The 21,605-nt window shown below is 38.0% G+C and overlaps 1 protein-coding gene across 1 annotated transcript in view; it reads left to right on the top strand.

Moving 5' to 3' along the window:
- The first annotated feature begins 322 nt into the window (after positions 1-322).
- Positions 323-21,605, top strand: part of malt1 (MALT paracaspase 1) — a 28,175-nt gene continuing 6,892 nt past the window's right edge. Inside the window, exons 1-12 of the mRNA XM_036527423.1 lie at positions 323-345; positions 2,137-2,374; positions 6,188-6,354; positions 6,811-6,932; positions 7,352-7,499; positions 7,872-8,050; positions 8,210-8,334; positions 12,241-12,246; positions 13,207-13,223; positions 16,771-16,974; positions 19,058-19,235; positions 19,605-19,676. Of these exons, the coding sequence (XP_036383316.1) occupies positions 2,223-2,374; positions 6,188-6,354; positions 6,811-6,932; positions 7,352-7,499; positions 7,872-8,050; positions 8,210-8,334; positions 12,241-12,246; positions 13,207-13,223; positions 16,771-16,974; positions 19,058-19,235; positions 19,605-19,676 (1,370 nt within the window). The 5' untranslated portion in view covers positions 323-345; positions 2,137-2,222. The remainder of the gene's footprint in view (positions 346-2,136; positions 2,375-6,187; positions 6,355-6,810; positions 6,933-7,351; positions 7,500-7,871; positions 8,051-8,209; positions 8,335-12,240; positions 12,247-13,206; positions 13,224-16,770; positions 16,975-19,057; positions 19,236-19,604; positions 19,677-21,605) is intronic.

A 21,605-nucleotide genomic window follows, 5' to 3' on the forward strand; every position in this document is an offset into this window, starting at 1 on the left:
AGTGTACTGTGCAGTCAGAAAATTTGGAATATTTCCTAATCTGCATGTTTTTTCGTACATAAAAAAGGACTATGACATTAAGTTTTTCACAACCCCGTAGCTACAGACTTCCGCCGTTTATTGGGCAAGTGAGCAGAGTTGGGGCTGAGCGTCTGTACTCTATACAATGCTCGTTTAGTAACTACCTTTCAAAAGGAAGAGAAGACACGCCTATCTTGCATTTCAGGAAGTCTTGAAATGTATGTTTGCTCTTTCATTTTCACTGCATTTTGGTTTGGATTTCCTGCACATCCGGCCGAACCTTTTGCGTCTACCAGAGTAATTATACTAGACTGGAAAGACCAGGTAATCATGCCTTCTTTTAATCCATTTAGGATACTCACATTGACATAGGTTAGCGATGTTTTAACGTGCCATCTTGTTGTAAGATGTTATTCCTGTCATATGACTGTGTTAATGACGGTAGTCTCTAAGGTAGTTTCGAAAACACTTCGGTAAACTTCGATACCGCTTTAAAGTGTTCCTGTTAAATGCTTCGAATTTCAGATAAATTTAGTAAAGCATCAATGAGCTAATGGGATGGGCTGAATGAAAACGTTAATTAAAAAGGGTATCGTTGTGATGGTTGTTGGTACACCTGCTGTCGCCTGGCTTGGCCAAAACATGTAACTAACGTTACCCATCTGGAGTGTGGTACAGTGAGGAACAAGAAGTTTATGCCGTGGCTCCTTCTTTACTCTTCAAACTTTGTACATGTTCGAAAAGATTTAGTTTTAGTGGGTCATTTGTTTGGCCAAATGCCCTCAATTTTGCATTTGCATTTATGCATTGAATGATTGAGTTGAGAACGACCTTGAATAAATCTATAAAATTTAGGAAGGAAAAATTCCTGAATAAGGAAATATTTTTGCCTATGTAGGCTTCCTAAAAGAAAGTATTTATATGGTTATATCATTTTGGGAAGGTGTTTACACAACTGTTTAAATTATATGTCTACCCAACCTACTGAACAGTAGGGTTTCCTGTCTTTTTTCATTTGTTAGTTAGCCCTGAAAAGGTCATCTCTGTATATCAAAACAAACTCTTTGCCTTGGTTTCATTTCCTAAAGCTTAACTTTCACCACTTAATTTTAAGCCTTTAAACATAAGTTTAAACTATGGAGTCATTCCATATGAAATCACCCAGTTTAAGAAAAAATTCCCAGTTCACCCCCTCAGATTCCCCTGAAATATACAGGTGTTCCTATACCAAACGTATGGAGAAATCCCAAATATTAGGTCTGTATCTCTAATAGTTTTGAAACTACAGTCCTTTGAAATTTTAATTAATTTTATGCATTTTACCGAATGAGCCTTTCGGCCCAACTTCCGACATTCATAGCTCCTTTGATATGGCATGTACAGCTTTGAAACTTTGTGACTAGGGCTAGCTCTTTCTGCAGAGTTCAAAAATGTAGACAGATCAGGTGTATCTTTTGTACTCCTCCTACAAGGCTCTGAAAATGGCAGAAAATTCAAAACGTAACAAAACAACACCCTATTTGAGAACTTCTCACTCAAACAGCATGCTAGATGAAGCACTCAGAGTTTTTTCCTGTCATTTATGACATATTAGGCCATGTGTATGCAGTAACCATATTTATTACTGTTATAGGAGTGTCAGAATATTTTTTTGAAATGTGCTCGATTTTCAAATGTCCTCAAAATCGCCTATTTTCATGTCCTCATTTGACCATGTGGGCAGTTAACCATAAATTAATTCAACAATTATTTTCAAGTTAGGCAATTTTATTGATTGTCAAAAACATGTCAAAGCATTATCACCAGTAATGGACAAATAATCACAGCAAGAACAGGACAAAAACAATCATTGTAAATAGTATTCAGATTCACAGTGACAGTAGTCAGTACTTTCATAGTGATAAGTCAGCATTTCAACAATAATTAAAAGTTTTTAAAAAAAGGTTTGGTATAGGAGCACCTGTTAATTTTTTCAGGGGAACCTAAGAGGGTGACATGGGACCCTCTGGGTGATTTGATATGGAATGACCCTTTGTACACCTTTTGAATAGTGTGGTTAAGGCATGATCATTTTGTTTGTTGTGTTGTTGACATATTATTTTATCATTTGTACAGGCCTGCAGCTGACAGGATCAGATGTGGCTGTGAAGTGAAAATCAATATTCTTTTTTCTTCTTTTGAGCAAACCACTCAGTCTTGAGATGTCTGATTCTTATGACTATGATTCTTTAAACATCAATATGCTGAGGGAACCCATATTGATTAAGCTTATTGAGGTACTGGACAAAACCAACAGCAAAGGATGGCGCAAACTAGGGGAATTTGTCAGCAATGACAGGCGCTTCAGAGTAAGGTAAGGCACGGATTTGCTGTCCAGGTGGAATAGCTCAGGATAGGAACATGAGTTTTACAGGTGAGAGGCCATATCAGTGTTATTAGCGTTTCACAATTATCTGATAAGTCCTTGCTATCCTGGGAAGAATATGTGATTTGTACTTTGCCAAACAGAAGCAAATTAGAATGCAGCTCAAATTACAACAAATATTGGTACGCTGAATGTTAAAAGTTCTTACCGTTATTAGGTTGAATTTAAAATGGCTGCTACCACCATGGCACAGAGGATATCCAGTTACATAGCCAGCTTTAATCAACCTTTTGATTCCCAGATTAAATGGGCAGTGCTTTGCATGCTCCTCATCTGAAGTCTGTGTGGTCAAGTAGTGTTAAACTGAAGATACAAATGTGAGCAGAATGGCAAAATAAAGATTTCTTGACTGATCACTTTCTCAAAAATTCTATTTTTTTAAGGGCTCTAGTACCATTGCCATGCATCCACTTTAGCAGCTCAAATCAGTTGTAGTTTTGTTTAGGTTGAGCAAAGAGTGGGACATCCAGTCAAGATTGGCCTGCTGGTAGGACTGGGCAGGGTTTGAATTACGGGTGGGATTGGGGGGGTCTGACCCCCCTAATTAAGACTTGGACCCGCCCAACAGCAGAGGCGGTGGGTGAGCTGGAAACAAGGGAAAGCCCGACTACACCCTTTAAATCTATCATTACTTTCAGCCTGTTCCCGTTTATCCTCCTTGATTAACAATAAAACAAATAATTCACAGAATAATTGACACCAATGGCGTAATTAGAATAAATGATTATGCTTGTGAAACACATCAGATTGTCTGTAGTTTGTGTGCTTGTGAAAGCTGCAACATGAGATTGTAAGAAAGGTAGTGTTTGGGCTTTCCCTTGTTTCCAGCTCATCCACTGCCACTGCTGTTGGGGGGGTGCAAGTCAGACCCCCCCAATCCTTTAATTTTTTTGTATCGGTGCCGATACCGGTACCTGGAATTCGGTGCCGGTACCAAAACAATACTTTTTATAGTACTTCATTCTATAGTACTTCATTATGCTCATTGTTGTTGTAAGCAATTTTTTCTACAATAACCAAAATTTTCATTTCATTTGACAAAATAAACCAACACTTCTCAATTTCCACAGTGCAAAGTATTTGTTGTTCTCTTACTGAACAACTATATGAACAGCTTTTATAAATAATGAAATATGAAATTATTTTACCATTTTATTATTCTACCAAACAAAGGGGATTACAGTCATATTTTCAGTCCATTTATCACAATAATACCTAAGGTAGGTAGCTAATGCTAGCTAGCAATGACTTGTGGATCCATGTGGCCTGAACTAGCTAACGCAAGAGAAAATGCGGGTTATGAATGACGCCATTTGTAGCGAGCGAATAAGGTGTAATTTTTTTTTATGTAATAGCTTTATATGCAGCTCACAGGAGTTAAAATAACATTTTTATATATTCCTATGTGTATGTATATGTATATGTATATATATAATCCTATGGCTGCCCAGCAAGCTAGCAAGCACAATTATAAGTGACAACAGTCGCACTTATGTTTCTGCAATGTTCCGCTTTTCGGCACTGACAAATCTTTGCAGCTAGTTAACTCTATTTTTGTCTGAGATTTTTAGTTGAGAATCCATTACAATGAGGAAACTAGCTACATATCTACGCATCGGAACGTCAGTAACCTTGGTGCTGTCCACTCATTCATTCCGAAAGTTAAAACATTCCAGCCAGGAACTCCCTTGTCAAGGGAACTGTTTATGATAGCCTTCACTAGAGCTGGGCGAGAGCCGTAGCGATATATCGAATAGCTATTTTTAGCGCAATAACAGCTATCCCCAGTATGTGGTGTTCAGTTTTTTTCACATATTTTTTTCCCGTTAGTCATACCTGATGCAGGAGCACACCTCCAGTTTTCCAAGGCCATGTGAAATGCTTCCAGGGAAAAAACGCCACTGGTATCTATTCAATGTTGATATCACAGCAACAGCACTATGCTGGTTCCATGTGGTAGATAGAAACACATGGCTACAAAGATAAAGAGTGAAAACTAGGGCTGTCAAGCGATTAAAAAAAATAATCTAATTAATTACATGCGTTGTGATTAATTAATCTAAATTAATCGCATATGTCAATTTTTGCCATGAGAATCATTTTATGTTCAAATTGTGCTTTATACAACAGTTAGTTCCGACCAAGTAATTTGATTGGACAAGAGGCATTCCATGAGTGCTGATATTCAGTATATCAGCACTGGCACTTTTAACTATACATGTATCATTCCGCTTTACAGATGTTCCGATACAATCGTTTATTACACTTACACTAACTTAATTTGCATTTACCGACAGCGCAAACGTGGATACGTTTCTGTGTATGATATAAAAGAACCTAGCTAACCTGCAGTTGGGTATGATAAATGCTTAAATACACAGCGACATGTGGGGTCAAGGGGCATCATAGAGTGCGATTAATCTGTGTTAATTTTCTTGACAGTTTATTTTTTCTATAATTAATTAATTGAAATTAACACATTATTTTGACAACCCTAGTGAAAACATATGCTATGTGTTTTTCAAAGCTAATAGGTAAGTTAACCAACATATAGATACAAGTGATATTTTTCTGCCCCTGAACTTTGGGGGTGTGCTCCCGCATCAGGTATGACTAACAGGAAAAACATACGGGAAAAAACCTAACGCCACATACCGGAGATAGCTGTTATTGCGCTAAAAATAGCTATTCGATATATCACAACGGCTATATCGCCCAGCCCTAGCCTTCGCTGCAAGACCATCTGTGCTCATTATCACTGACTGGCAAGTGCTGGCTCGATCCGTATATATCTCAATGTTCATACGCAGTTCAGTAACCATTAAAGTTCAAGCCTTAGAACTGTAAATTCTTGTCTTCCTGTTCCAATCATCTTGGTATATGCAGTGCTGCGCACTGTCAGCCAATCAGAACCTTTGGTGCATTTTACAAAATGTCTGATATTTATTGAACGATCAAACGAGGATTTCTTTGTGAGCAAAGCCTTAAATGAGAAAGCTAATAGGGAGTCCTTATCATAAAGTACCGAAATGTGGCACCGAATACGTAAAAAGATTGATACTCGGTAGTACCAACGTTATTCAGTCGGTGCTTTAGAAGTACCGAGCCTCAATACCCAGCCCTACCTGCTGGGAAATGCTGTCATATTCCTTAAGATACATTTAATCTCCCTGTGCATGCCATATGTAGATGCTGGGGATGACAAAGTCATTTTTTCTGCACTGTGGACAGCCAATCATTGTTGGCAGATGATATAGCTGGTTTTGAGGCAAGGCTGCTGGGCTCAACCTGCACTCAAGATGAGTTCCTTGCTGATTGAGCCACTCTGGGGCCCCTCTTGCCTGTGGATCTAAGGTTGCCTCCCAAACTACTTGTCTGACAATCTGTGGTGGGAAGATACGCTTGCATCCTCTTCCTGGAAAGGTTGTCACTATTCCTGTAACAGTACAGTACAGTACATTCATTTATCCAGAGTGACTCCCAGCACAATAGAACATAAGTGTTCCTATTCAACATAATCTTACATTACTTAATATAAGGTTCTTTGCTTTTCTGCATTCTTTTTTAGTCATTGGTCTTCAGGAGGTCAGTGACTGTTCGCCTCCAGTCTGCTCTTCGACCTTGTAACCATGTAAATGCAAACTAGAAATGAATATGTTCTCAAGTGGCAGTAATTTATATTTACAGCTTGTGGCAAGAAGCGGATTCTCATGTATAATTTTGTTTCTGTGTCTCTCATAGTGAAGAGGAGATGGAGATGTGCTCCCTGAAGGTGTTGGAGCTAGATGGCAGCCCAGCTCGGAGCTTGCTGAGACTCATAGGAGATCGCGGTTGTGTAGTGAGGGATCTTGTAGAGTTTCTCAAAGCTATGGGCCACACAGAGGCCCTTCACTGCATAAAACCACCAGGTATCTATCCACATTATATGGACAGATATAGCAAACTAACATGCTCATTACTTAATTTCTGCTGTAATAATTCAGTTACGGTAAATGTTTTTACAAGGGTAGCATAACGATATCTCACCTGAGACTCAAACGCTCAGGTCCAGAATTTCATGCAGTAATCACTTCTAAACTCTGCTGTCCTTAGGTTCTATAGTTCATACTAATGTGCAATATAATGGAACTGCACAAAAGGTCATTTAGCATCTGTGGGCAGTAAATATTTTTGTAATTTAGTGTGTTTTTTATTTTAGAATCTATAAATATTGACCATGTTAAAAGTTTCTTTCACACACAAATTGTTCAAAGTCACTTGGTCTCACTAATAAAGATACTGTTAAAAATCCCGTTCCTATTTCTCCTCTCTGTGAAAGTATTGTGAAAATTCTGAAGAGATTTTCCTTAATTGGTTGTGAGCAGGCATTAAGATTATCATCCAGCCTCAGTCTCTGGCTGTTATATCTGGACACACGGCTCGACTCACCTGTCATGCTGTAGGAAATCCCATTGTGCAGTACCAGTGGTTCAAAGCAAAGGAGGAGGCAAGTGTTGCATCACAGCTTTGGGAATGGGTTTCTTGTCTTTGGTGGTGGTGGTGGTGGGGGGTCTGTGAAGATGAGTTGTAGGATCCTTTCTGTGATAAAAAAAAACTCATTTTTCTGGAAGCTGAAGGGCCAGGATCAAAATACTAGAAGAGTGCAAGAAATACTTAAAATGCATCAGAAATGGAAATGGGGAAATGGACCTGCCCCTGTTAGTCACACAGTAAATATGCATTAATAAGCTTGAAGTTAGAAATCCTATCCAACTTTAATCTCTTCTTAACCTTATTATAGTGATTCAGAAGTATGGCCATCAGTAAATATCGATCTTCCAGAGACTTTAGACTTTCAACCACAATGTTTGAAAAAAATGTTTTCATTTCATCAATTAAAGTACCTGTTAAATAACCTGTTTTCAGGTGCCCAAGGGTAACTCTCCAGACCTTGTATTTAGTCCAGTCCAAGTGAGGGATGCCGGTTACTACATCTGTCGAGTGAATTTGGGTGGTTCCTTTCAGTTCAGCCACTGGGCCCAGCTGGAGGTTCTGGTTGTTGGAGCAACATATGGTGAGTCACACTTCAAAAGTTTGATAAAACAAAGTCTTAGTGTGGTGGATATGTTGGATGTGTTCATTGTTCACAGTAATATTTTTATGTGCTTTTTCCTTTCCCTTGCTCCATTACTTGCTGAAACACCAAGTAATTAGAAGATTATGCCAAAAAATATATAGTTGGGTTCCATCTCTCAGTACTTTTTTTCTTCAGATTTGAATCTGAGGCCAGCATTTTTAAAGGTACCTCAATATGATGTGTGCATGTCAAGGCATGTCTAATAACCATAGGAATGTTACCCTGGTACCTGCTACCCAGCCTGGAGTTTGGAGTGTACACTCTAGTTCCAGCATTGTAGTAATTTTTTTGGTATTCTCTCTTCTAAAGGCTTGACATCTCACTCCTTAGAGGGCAAGCTAAAGGTGGTCATTCAACCTCAGGCTCAGAGGCTTTTGGTGGGAGAAACTCTTGAACTGGAATGTGGGGCTGTGGGGAGGCCAATTCCCCAGTACCAATGGTATAGAAATGGAGTTCCTCTTAAACACGCCACCAGAAGGAAGTGCACGGTAAGAAAGACAAAAAAGGGTGCACAATATGTGCCCATGTGAATATATGACTTGCACGTCAGTCATAGTGTACTACCATAATTGGAAACGTATCAAATCAGTCAAATCCATTGTACCACAGTTTCAAAAGAGTGGAGCTTTGTTTGTTCCTTGAAACAGATCCCTTATGTGACGACAGAACATCAAGGAAAGTACCGCTGTGAGGTGATCAGTAACAATGAACGAACATGGACAAGGGAAACAGACATCCGCATAGGTACGCCAGTCCTTGTCCTTCACTCACAGTGCATTGTTACTTTATGGGGCTGTAGAATGATTAAAAATTGATTGTGATAGTAATTAAAAAATTGATTAAGACTACTTTAACATTTGTGTGGCGGTCTACAGAAATATGCCCTGCCTTTCTGGCGAACAGCCAGAAATCATCTGAAGTTAGTTTTGGTGGAAAAATGAGTTTTTTGATTAAATAGATATGTTAAACCCTGTAGTTTTTGAGAATGTAAAAATATTTTATTAACACCAGTCAAAATTCTTATTTGAACATTTTTAGACACTGTCGTGAAAGCTAAACTCACTACTCACTACTCAGCTACTATTTGTGTCAGTAGAGTCTGTCCAGCTGGCTATTGTTGCAGTGAAAACTAATACTTATCTTGTTACCATGTAAATTAACAGGCTAGCTTCATAATCTAGGTCAAATTTAAATGTTGAAATGATAGCCAGTTAATGGTAGCTAAGATAGCCAGCATTAGTAAATTTAATTTAGCTAGGTTACCTTCACTTTCTGCAACCACTGATTGTCCAGAGTTGGCTAACCAAAATTCTTTAGTAATGCTAAAAAAGAGACAATGTTGGGGGTCAAAATGCAATTTTGTATATTTTTTTCCATGTTTCTATTGTATCCAATATCCCTGGAAAGATAAGTCAGTCTGCCTGCCATCTACAGCTGCACACACCCCTTATCATTTGAGCAGAGAAATGATATTTCTCAACAAAACATTTTAAAATGTTTAAAAGCTAAAAGATACAACAGCAAATTGCTTACAGACAGTAAAGGTCAGGGTTGGGCTTTTTCTTATCTCTTTCAGTGCAATTGGAATGAAACAGAATGGAATTTTTAAGTATTATTTTGGTAGTATGTTGATTTCAAAATGTCATAATTTGAGTTCTGATTGAGAAATTTCAGTAATTTAAATGTATTTGTGTTTGGGACAATTTATAGTTTTCACAGAAATATATGACATCAAATGTGAAAATTCATCATGTGGAGGGTTTTCCTAGGCCACCACACATTTATTCAGACATGTTCAAAATATTATTAACTTGGCTTATATAATTTTTTGGCAGATGGTTTTCATTTCTTCAAAAGTATTATGTCTAATGAAACATTACAATGTAATCAGTTGTCATATCTTTTGTTTAAAATGTAATGCCCTTATGAAATGTTACTGTTCTTATGAAATATCCATAGCATTAACACACGAACAATGAAATGTCAACACATTACATCACAACAATCAGCTGTTACTTGTTTGTTGCATATGTGTATTTGCATTGAACAGAAAAAAATAGAAACAGAAAAAAGTCTGCAAATTTCACTACACTCAGTCAGTCTGTGACTCATCAGGCACTGGCATGTTGCTTGGGTAATGTATATGAGTCTGTGCCCATTTTCCAGTAGAAATACAAATCAATACAAATACAAATGATAAAAAGAGGATGATAACCGATATTTCAGGCCAATATTTGAATGCTTTTAACATTTTTTTTCCGGTGTGAAAAGAAATAGGCTGTGACAACATGGACTTAATTACATACCCTCTTTACTTAGTCATATGTTTTCAGGCATAAAGTTAAATAAAGAGTAAAATGATCAAATGAAAATTCTTGTTCAAAGATAAAAATAAACTGAAAATTGCAATAACTAAAATGACCACATTTGGCATTACAGATTAACTGCGAGGGTAACATTTGAGCTGCAGCATGTGTGCGAGGGTGTGCATGTTTGAATGAGACAGTGTACGAGAGAAAGACAGGGCATACTAAAAGGGAGCTAATATTGACGTTGTGGGTAAATTTCTCTATGGTTATCTTATTTTGGCTACGCAGCAGATGCCTATTGTGATTTATGTGAAAAAAAGACAGCTCATACAAAAGTAGGGTACCGTGTGGAAGGACTGTGATAAAGTTAGCGAAAATACTGTGAGGTGCTGCAAATTTTTACTTTAATAACTCGACTTCCATGATGATTATGAGGCCAAATAAAGAAACATCAAAGTATCAAAGTATTTTAACAAGTTTATTTTCGTGAACGGTTGCTTAAATGACAGCTGTAATTCAGAAGGGCTGTGCTTTAGGGTAAATTTCTTTGAATGTTTCATTTGAAAGAATAAATACACATTACTATTTGTTAAATTCAGTGTCAAACTGTTGCAACTTATATTTCAACCTTGTTTTTTAGCTTAAGCATGGACTACTTATACTGCTTCAAAAAGGTCCAATTAGCCTAGTGCAATTTGATTAACGGCATGGTTTCAGCACAACGACCCTTTTACTGGATACTTACCTGTCATCCTTGTTTCCAGCAGCAGGTCTGAGAAAACGTTTGATTTTCGAGGTCAGATAACGTTGTCTGTCTCAGCCAATGAGGGAATTTTGTGGAATGTTAGCCATACCAATAGCAGTTTTTCTGGCAGAGCAGATGCGTCATGATAGTACACGCATTGCTTTTAAAAGTTTTTTGTATTTATTTTAATTTTTTTATCGGGAAATTAGATAAAAATATACCGATAATCAAAAATTAGCAAATATCGGCCCTGATTATCTAACGACCAGATAATCAGTCGACCCCTAGTAGAGACTGCCCTGCAAAGCCCCTGCAGCCCACCTTGGGCTTGCAGCGGGCCTTCCACCCATGCCTTCTACATTCCTCTACCAGCTCAAGATATTTGGCCTTCTTACGCTCGTGGGCCTCCTTTGTCCAGTCTTCCCAGGGGACAGTGAGTTCCAACATAACCACTTGCTTAGAACAGTCAGATGTTAAGTCCAAATCTGGCCTGAGTGTCGTCCTTGCAACGTGTTCCGGAAACTTCAGCTGCTTCCCTAGGTCAACCTTCAGCTGCCAGTCACGAGCTGAGGCTAGCAGCCCAGTTGAGGCCCTGAGCTCCACCTGAGGGTTTTACTCCCGCCCCGACAAAGGCAATGTTGTGCCTTGTTGGGAGGTGATGTTTGCTCTGTTGTATTCCGGTGCAGATGGTGTCAGCTACTGCCTTCAGCATCTGGTCATGGCGCCACCTGTACCTCTCCTCTCCCTAGGCTTTCGGGCAGCAGCTCAAGATGTGCTCCAAGGAATCTCTTGCTAGGCACAGTGGGCATGCTAGACCCCAGCATGCATGCTAGTATTGGCTAGACCCCAGCAATGCAGGTTGGATGGGCTTGGAAGGACATCATACACTGACTGGATCAGAAACTTGAGTCTAGCTGGTTCTGACTTCGAAAGTTCTGCCCAGGTGATCTTACAGGCAGTTGTATGGTCCCAATTAGTCCAAGCTCCCTGCTTTGCACATAGCCACTGTCCTACTCCAGCGTTCCTCTTCCACCTCTGCACAGATCTCTCCCTGGATCAGCTGATGTCTCTCTCTCTCCCCTGGGCTTTGTTGTAGCGAGGTCTTGTGTAGTATACTAATGTTGGTTAAATACTATTCTGGTAGGAAACAAGCAATCTGTTTGTAAGAAAAAAATTGGCCACACTTACATGTAATACAGTATGAGGTCGAATGTAGTGGTGTATGTAGTGGAGTCTGTTAATCTCAAGCTTATTACTAGAGGACCCTGCAAATGAATTGTTTTGAGAAAAAATAAGCAGTTTAGGAAAGTGGTTTTTTTTTTTCTTTTTTCTGTGTAAAAGGGTAGAGAAAGAAGATAGCATCATGTGCAGGTTGTAAAACATGCCATGCCCATTTTAGCATGCTGTCACTGACAAGCCCACCTGGAAAGCTTTGCTTGAGGAAATAAAAGCTGATCATGTCAGCAACATTTCAAGACAGGTTTGATTGACAATGGAGATGCCCACCATTTGCTAGATAGTCCGAGTAAGTCTGTAGTCTGACCAACAAGGCATTAGTTACACAAAGCTGACAACAATCAAACTGTATGCAGCTAGTTTCATGCAACAGCTAGTCAATGCTCAGCTTTTGGTCACATTCAACTCTAGATGTACGTATTCTATTCAGTATAGTTCATGACAGATGATTTAGGTATCTGCTGTAGTGGTCTAACTTGACAGAATGTGGTGGTGCTGCTGTGTGGACAAAGGAGAAAGAATTCACTCGCTGCTCACTGAGTTTTATCAACGTTTGTACAAGGAGTAAAGCACTAAATAAAATGTTGACATGAAACTCCCATGTTTAAATTGTAGTAATTAGCTATATACAGTTGCAAAGAAAACATGTTTTGTTGCATTTGACTAAGTTTTGGTAAGCTAGCTAGTTAGAGATGATTAATAGAAGCAGAGTGCACTGTATAACAAGAAAAATGATTTTGTACCACATGAGGCAGTGTGTACTAAACTTAACAGCACATGAATTCAAGGAAAATCAGATTGAAACTACTGGAAATCGAATTTCTTTTTAGGCTAATGTCAATATTTGTTAAACTGTACAGTAGTAAAGACTTGCATTACTAAAGACTTGATTCTTTTCTAGTTTTCCTTCACAAATACTGTATTAATAAAAAAATCAATATAATTTGGTGGTGGAATGAACTCTCCACAGAGGTCAAGGCAGCAGAATCATTGGCCATCTTCCAACACAGACTGAACACCCATCTCTTCAGACTGCACCTCGGTTCTACTTCAGGCCCCTCCCCTAACACCTGATACCGCTAGCATTTGATATTTACTTTACGTGTATTGTTGTGATGTATTTTGGATTCTGTGTTCTAGGGACTGTTGTATCGTAGTATACTTGCCTTCCATCAGATTGCACAAGTAACTTATGGTAGGGCCTGAGTAGTGTTATGCTCAATCTCATTGGTCTGGTAGTGAGTCTGACATGGTTGCTCTGCCATGGTTGCTCGTTTAAATTGAATGGATACACTTACGTTGTATCTCTCTTTTTTTTACTTTTAGATATTTTTGAAAACATCAGGCACAGGAGTCCAGAAAAGCCCTTTGGTAAGTAAGTAAATAAATAAATGGATACAAGGAACAGGCCATGTACATGGTTTACTGTCACTGCTTTCAAAATAGAGCTTATGGTCTAATATGAGAGAGAGAATGCTAGAGCCTAATACAGTACATGTTGTTCAGTTCAGTGCCACAAGGAACTTTACCCTTTAAGTTGTTTGTGGAGTAAAGGCTAATATGAAGATGTAACACTCCTTTATAAAGGCTAAAACTTATTTTTATGAGTCTGGTGTGTTCAGTGACTATCCATATACTACTGAAGACCTTAAAGAAAATACCTTGTGCTGTTTGTGGAGAAATCAAATGATTTGGTATGTATACAATTGAGTTTAGACATGGACATATATTTATACATTTGTTTAGTACCTGTGTACTATTTTGTATGTTTGAAATACCTGGAAGATGTAACTTATGAGGTATCCTGCAGAGCTCCATGACTACACTGCTGTATATACCTTTTTGTGTGGAGTCTATACGAGTTCTTGTCTCAAAACCACAAAGGTTACATTACTGTTACTGTAATGGTGTAGGGTCAGGTTTGAGCCAACCCACCTAAAAGGTAGTTAGGAATAGTCAGTCAGTCACCTGATAAACTCATAAGAGCCTGCCCCTGTTATCTCCTGTCCAGCCCAGTTCCCCATACTGTTTCTCTTGGAACATTATTTGCTGCTACCCACCTTAAGCCCCTTTCAGACATGCACTGAAAGCCAGAACTTATCTAGCCATTACCCAGAGGAGCTGTATGTGAGAATGCAAATGTCCGAATCAGTCAGACTGAACATGAGACGGATTTCATTCTGCCAGCTCCCAAGTACAAAGTCTGTCTAATGTCGGATTGAAACCATGTGTGAATAGAGAAGGTCATTGTCCGGAGAATTCACAGCAAGCGAGTGGGTGTGTTGATGACGTTTCTATCATGCGACTGGTGCAAAACCAGAAGAATACAAACATCTGCTTCATGCTCTTTTCTGCTTGCCTGTATATTGCTTTCCACTCTTTTGTTGATATTGCAGATACGTCTAAATACATTTATTTTGAGTCCAATGATCGTTAAAGAGATAGTTAGCTATATCTATACTGCCAAAACTTGACAAAAGTTGTTAACTGCTTTCTGGCTTGAAATACTTGTTTGCCCAGTCACTTTTATAATTTAATTTAGTTTTTTCATTTTATTTGTTCATTAAATGGATTTATTTTTTTAGCAAGATGCAGAGTTCAGTAAATTTTCAATGTTTTATATCTGTAGCTAGCAAAGTATCTAATCAGCTAGCCGGCTGAAAATAAAACAAGACTGGTAGCTATTTTGCCCCACTATCACCCTAACACCTCATCCCTCATACAGTACTTTCAGAGGCATATATGGTAGAGGTGCAATGTGTAGTTCTTGCATTTAAAATAACAGTTTGAGGTCCCACACTTTAGAAGTGAAGTTGTCATTTTCAATATGGAGAGGACTTCATGTTTGTCAATAAACTGTCAATATAATCAGATGCACAATTGCATATATTACATGTTCCTACATGTGTATTTGAGTGTCCAAACATGCTGTAGCAGTTTTGCCACATCCATCCATACAAATAAGCAGATGTATTAGGATACTTAGTTTTCTCAGTTTAAAAGCAATTGCTGAAACTTTCTCTATATTCTCAGTAAGTGCAAACTTCACAACAGAGAAATTGTTTTGCTAAACACCATAGTCTCAAATTTCAAGTGCATGTTTCAGAAGTAAATTCAAGAATAATTTCAGGGAATGGAAAAGTGTGTGTTACAGGAGTATGCTACTTTTTGACCACCTCCAAGGCTGTACGCCAGCTACATGGTACCATTTGTTTTGGCCACCATTTAGTGTTTAATGCCAGTTGCCTAGTTGGATCACATCTGAAAGGATGTAGATCGCCACAGGCCACTGCAAAAACAAAGGAAACAATTGAGTAAATGAGGGATACAAAGTATATTGAAAGCAGGTGCTTCTATACTGGTGTGTTTCTTGGCATCTTTAAGTGATTAACATTGCATTATGCTTATGCTTGTATAACAATGCTGAGCAGGCCCAGTTGCCCATTGTTTTGGCTACCATGACTAGAGGAAGAGATTTCAGTAACTTTGAGAGAGGGTTTATTGTTGAGGCATGTTTTTCAAGAGCTTCAGTGATGAAGACTGCTCAAGTTGCTGATGTTTCACAAAGAACAGTGGCTGAAGTGATGTTGGCATGGAGGTCTGAGGGCAAAACATCATCAACAAGGGCATACTCCACAACTGTGATGTTTGTGCATTGGTTTGAAAAGCAAGGTAAAACAGACCAGCAACTCTAAACTGGGTGACTACATTGTCCTAGTGTGGTTTAGGTCCAATCAACCCCTTGGAGGGAAAGGTAAATGGCAACAAATACAATGTCATTCTGGGTGATCAGTTTCATCCTATGGTGAAGCATTTTTATCCTGATGGGAGTGTTCTCATATAGGATGACAATTCCCCCCTCCACAGGGTACAAGTGGTCACTAAATAGTTTCATGAACATGAAAACAATGTAAACCATATTCTTTGGCTGTCTGAGTCACTAGATGTCAATCAACTTGAACATTTATGGGAGCTACTGGAGCTATCCCTGAGACAGCGTTTTCCTCCACCATCAAAAAAAAAAATGATGGAATTTCTCGTGGAAGAATGGTGACGCATCCCTCCAATAGAGTTTGAGACACTTGTAGAATCTATGCTAAGGTGCACTGAAGCTTGTATTGTGGCTCATGACGGCCCAACATCCTATTGACATACCTTATGTTGATGTTTTCTTTATTTTTGCAGTACATGTAGCTAACAAGCATATTAGTTAATAAAGATGCTGAAACTCTATCTGAAACTCTACTGTTGAACTCAAATGCATTTAAGAATGGGTGACAGATTGTTCAGGTGCTGGTGTTACAGACTAGCTGGATGATTCTCTCCCTTCCATTATTCCACTTATTAACTTGTTAGCTAGCTAACAACAGACTTGAAGTTCACTAGATAAGTAATTACATGGAAGGTATCTAGCAAGCTACAAGAATGAAATCATTGATAAATATGTGCTAACCTACTAACTATCCTTAGTTGTACATTGACTGTAACTGTGTCAATCATTTCCAGTGAGGAAGAGTATATGTTTTTTCCTGAGCTACAGGGATATTAATTATAATGATACCCATGGTCTCAGACTAAAATATGTAAATCAGTTCTAGTACCTTTTTTAGTGTGGCATTTTACTATCCACCTTCATCACTGTTTAATTCATTAGTTTAGTTTAATTGCATTATGTTTTTATTTATATGTTATTTAAAATCTTTTGTTTGTTTCCCCTTGACCCAAAATAGTGCATAGTAAGGTATACTGCATTTCTGATTGGTGGTAAATGCCAAAGTGTTTTGGTCTTTGTTTGAATAGCCCCTCAGTATACACATTTTATATTTGTGAAGACAAAATGTGTAGCTATATATAAGCATTTAAATTTTCTAAGAAATAAATATCATTGGATGGTATTTGTTCTCTTTTTTCACCACAGCAACAGACAAAGTGGCCTTACTCATAGGAAACCTCTCATACCAGAGCCATCCACAGTTAAAGGCACCCATGGTAGATGTGTATGATCTAACCAACCTGTTGCGTCAGCTCAACTTCAAGGTGGTTTCCCTGCTGGACCTTACTGAATCTGAAATGCGCAATGCAGTGGATGAGTTCCTGCTGCTGCTGCACAAGGGTGTCTACGGTATAGTATGCATTCCTAAAAGCCCTTTTCTATTTCCTAGAAGAGGAAGGTTGCCAAAATTTTTAACCTTTTTATTAATAGAGGGGTATTTATTTTTTTAGATCTATGTTTTTACAAAATGTCTTTCTGCATAAACTCTCAATCAAAATACATGCTTCTGTATATCCCTTTGAACATTATTTTGAAACAAATCTGACAGAAATAGGTATTAGTATAGTGTTCAACAATAGGCAATGATAGCCTTTGTGTTAAAGTAGGTTTTGAGAACAGTGAATGTTTGGAATAGCAGTGGACATGTTAACAAAGTTTCACAGAAGCGAGCACTACATTGTCAGTGGCTTCTATTTGTGGTTTTTACCCGGAGCACATTTGCACGTTACTTCCTGTGGAAGACTACCTCCTGATGACACTCACCTCATCCTGCTTACAGCAGCAGAACCCATTATACAGCTTCATTTACAATGCTGCCAAGGAGAACAAATGCACTACTATTCTATTCTTGCTGCATCCAAGCCAACTTTGTCTGTCACTGCTAAGCTTAGATGTAAGATCTATTAACTGTGTGTAGTTAAGTGATATATTGTATATTGTTGTGTATTGCAACATATTTGTGTGAGCAGTATTTAGCACTTGTAACTTTATTTTGAGGTGCTACTTGCACAATATCCTGTTACTATAGGGGTGTGCTTACTTCTAAGAAGTCACCCATCAAAGATTTCCACTCACTTACAAGGCATGCAATGGTGTAATGGGAAAATACAACAAGGTTGTTGAATTCAATTTTTGAAATTATGTGTTTCATACAAAATTCAAGCTGTTTCAGTTGGGTAACTCTTGTAAAACTTTTACTAAAAGGACATACTGGTTTGATAGAGCTGTGTGGCCTTGACACTTCAAGTCAGTCAGTCAGATCAACATCGGAACAAAGTATCTGCCCAAAGGCGACCAAGGGCAAGGGGCAGATGCAGATGCCAGACCTCCACCCTATTAGACAGTGTGGAGGGTGAAAGGAGAGTTATTTAAAAACAAGTAAATCAGCTAGAAAGGAAAGATTGAGGACAAATTTTAAGATGGCTTGAAAAGCCTAGTATGATAGCTGTTAGCAGTGCATGCTAAATTGTTACCCAACTTGCAGGTTACCTACATCATTATCTTGTTGGCACAAGCAATGCAGTCCCATACGGGCTGAAGGTGTTGGCCAAGTTGTAAGTGTACTTTAAAAGTGTAAACAGAAAATCAGATGGAAGAAGAATAAATAATAGGAAACCATCTTAATGAGAACAGCAAGCTAACTTAATGAATGAATAAAGGAATACATGTTTAGAATAATTATATAGATGAATGAATGAATAAATAAATACTGTTAATTTGTTTCTACATCAGAACATTTATTTATCAAGTCAAGTTTATTTGTTATAGAGCATTTTACAATTGTTACAACGCAAATATCATAGCATAGTGTGGCAGAAGCAATCAAAAAACTGTTAGCCCCAAGATTATTGCAACATATTCTACCTTAATCTGGTGACCGTTTTCAACAGGTATCTGTGGCTTTGTTTATTTTCTTCCATTAGAATAGAGAAACATGATGATCTAGCATTTGAGAGAACATGCTTATATCTTATAAGGCTCCCTTTCTAGGCAGGGAGGAATACTTGTGTTGCAGAGGAAGAGATAAGCGTGCTAGTATTAGAGAATTGCAGCAGACATTTTTATATATTGAAAAAAAGTAAAAAAAAAAAAAAAAAACATTTTCCTGAAGTGTAGCTACACATAGGTAGTGGCAGAAATGGAAGGGATTTTTGATGCAAAAGCCATCATTTTTGGGTACCTACCTCCACAGTCTCTTTCAATGCAATGTCACATTGTAACTTGATTATTTCCAACTGTAGCTCCTATGCTGTCTCAAATGTGTAGACTGATTATGGTGTACAAAAATTCCCTCTCAAGTTTTTTTGAACTCCTAGCAGTGCTCTTGAAACTCATTGATGATGAGTAGCAGCAAGAAAATGTATAGCTAACCAAGAGTGGAAGTACACACATCACATAATCACACAGCAGTTTATTCTTATCTCCTCTTCAGGTCTGCTGTACTATGCAGGACATGGCTATGAGAACTATGGCAACAGCTTCATGGTCCCAGTGGATGCACCCAACCCTTACCGCTCAGCTAATTGTTTATGCGTTCAGAGCATCCTGAAGCTGATGCAGGAGAAGGAGACAGGCCTGAATGTGTTCCTTCTGGATATGTGCAGGAAGAGGTGGGCAAAGGCAGATGAGAATGAGTGTTGCTTTATTGTTATTTACTTTTTTGTTTGCCATTACCCATGTCAGCTCTGCATTGCTAAAACATGCGCAAACTGGAATTTGAACTATAACCTTAAAATAACAAATCCTCTTTCCTGACACTGCTGCTGGATGTTTTCTCATTAAGACAGCACACAGAAGCGCATAAAGCTCTCTGCTGTTTTTATGCTACTGTATGTCAGAAAGGACAGGACATCATGAATTACTTCATTCACACTTACATGTCACTCATTATTAGACTTTTAGCCAAATTTCTTTGAACAAGATCCATTTCTGTTTGGTGTATTGCATTTATCTTTATTTTATTTGGTCTTTTTACTCAGGAATATTCATGATGACACTACTCCAAATGTTGTCTTACGGGTCACAGCTAACATCGTTTTTGGTTATGCAACGTAAGTCTTACAGTTTCCAATATTTCTTATAATATTGTTCAGTAAAAAAAATACATTTTCCATTCCAACCCCATTTTTACCTTAATCTGAGAAAGAGTTTCAAAGGGTCTGGGGATAAAGGGGGGAAAATTGCATCTCAGATAATTTGAAATCAAAAGTATTGGGCATACTGTCCCTCTCGTTCACTCTCAAAGCTACTTTTTTGTGTTTTTTCAAAAAATTTCTGTCAAAGGCTGCTATTCAGTCTAACAGAGTTGAGAGCTTGAATGAGAGCTTGGTTTTGCGTGATAATGGAATATTTCACGGAAAATGGAATTTGACTAGCAGCAGTGTAGCATAGTGGTAAGTAGCAGGGCTCGTAACCGAAAGGTTGCTGATTCGATTCCCCACTGAAGCACTGCTGCTACACCCTTAGGCAAGGTACTTAACCCAGAATTGCCTCAGTAAAATATCCAGCTGTATAAATGGATAACATAGAACCCATGTAAGTCGCACTGGATAAATTATTAATGCTAGCAAGCTCATGTGTGGAAAGAACTTTGCACAAACAGTTTAGTTGGTTAATTACAAGTAGCCTAGTTTAACCAGCTATTGTCATTTAAAAACGTAAAGTGATTTATATTTAAATAGGTTACTTAACTAGATGGTGTACTGTGTCTTCAGTATCCCTCTTTACCTTGCTAGCAAGCTATAGTATAGTTTAGGGTTCAGCAACCTTTACTATCTAAAGAGCCATTTTTGGGCAGAAAGAAAAAAAATCTGTCTGGAGCCGCAAAAAAATAGCCTATTTGAGCCCTTTAAATGCAGGTAGCCTACCACAGCGTATCAGTCTAAATTAGCCTATCAACAGTGCTAATAGGTCTAAATGAGCATTCATTCATATGTTTTACCACAAGGTGGCTGCGGTAGGCTATTTATGATTATTTGGTACTTCAACTTTGCATTTCCTATATTTACAAACATTGCAGCGTGTGAGCATTAGCTGGTGGCAGAAAGCCACTAGCCTAACCAGTACCAACAGAAAGTTGACCATTCTTGACAGTGTGTTTTATTGTGTTATCATCGTGTAATCTTACATTTTATAATTTTTACATGATCTATCAGATGTACATTAAATAATATCTGTCTACAGTAACGATTCTGTGCGCCTACAATTAAAGGTAACGGGTCCGATTCGGGGAAGACATATGAGGGAATGTTTCCGTATGGGGAATCTGCAGGCTAGTAATGTTACCTACAGTTACCAGCTAGGTAGCAGTTTAGCCACATATCAACGGATCCCCAGTAGCCTAATAGTAATAGCGAAGAGTTGTGCAGTCAGGTGTAATATTAAAAAACGAAATCCCAATGTGAAGTTTTATGTTTTATCTAAGGCACTTAGATAATCAATCAAGTTAATTTACCTCAAAACTAGCCAAGACAGTCAGTAACTGCTAAGTGCTGGCTGACACATGCATTTGGTCAGCTATCTTTATGGGGGGGAAACCCGCATTAAAATAAATCTCTAAAGTTACTCATGTGACCATGTTGGTAAGAATATATTTGGTAGTGTGTGACTGATACAATGAAAAAAAAAAAAAAAAAAAATATATATATATATATATATATATATATATATATATATATATATATATATGTGTGTGTGTGTATATATACATACATACCGACATTAGGCTATATAAACATGGTCAAGTTATTTAATTACATTGAGAAAGTCGTGAATTTTGCATGTACGTCTACGGGAGCCAAAGCCAGTTTCTGTTCATGCGTTATTTTATCATTCTCGAAACGAATATCACGCAGTAAATGTTGAAAATTGGATAATGTAAGGATGACTTTAGGCCTACAACAGTGATAACAAAATGTAAAAAAAAATTATTCACTTCCATATTTTTTTTTTTTTTTTTTTGACAAAGCTACGGAGCCACT

The sequence above is a fragment of the Megalops cyprinoides genome, chromosome 4, assembly GCF_013368585.1.
Source record: "Megalops cyprinoides isolate fMegCyp1 chromosome 4, fMegCyp1.pri, whole genome shotgun sequence".
Taxonomy (NCBI): Eukaryota; Metazoa; Chordata; class Actinopteri; order Elopiformes; family Megalopidae; genus Megalops; species Megalops cyprinoides.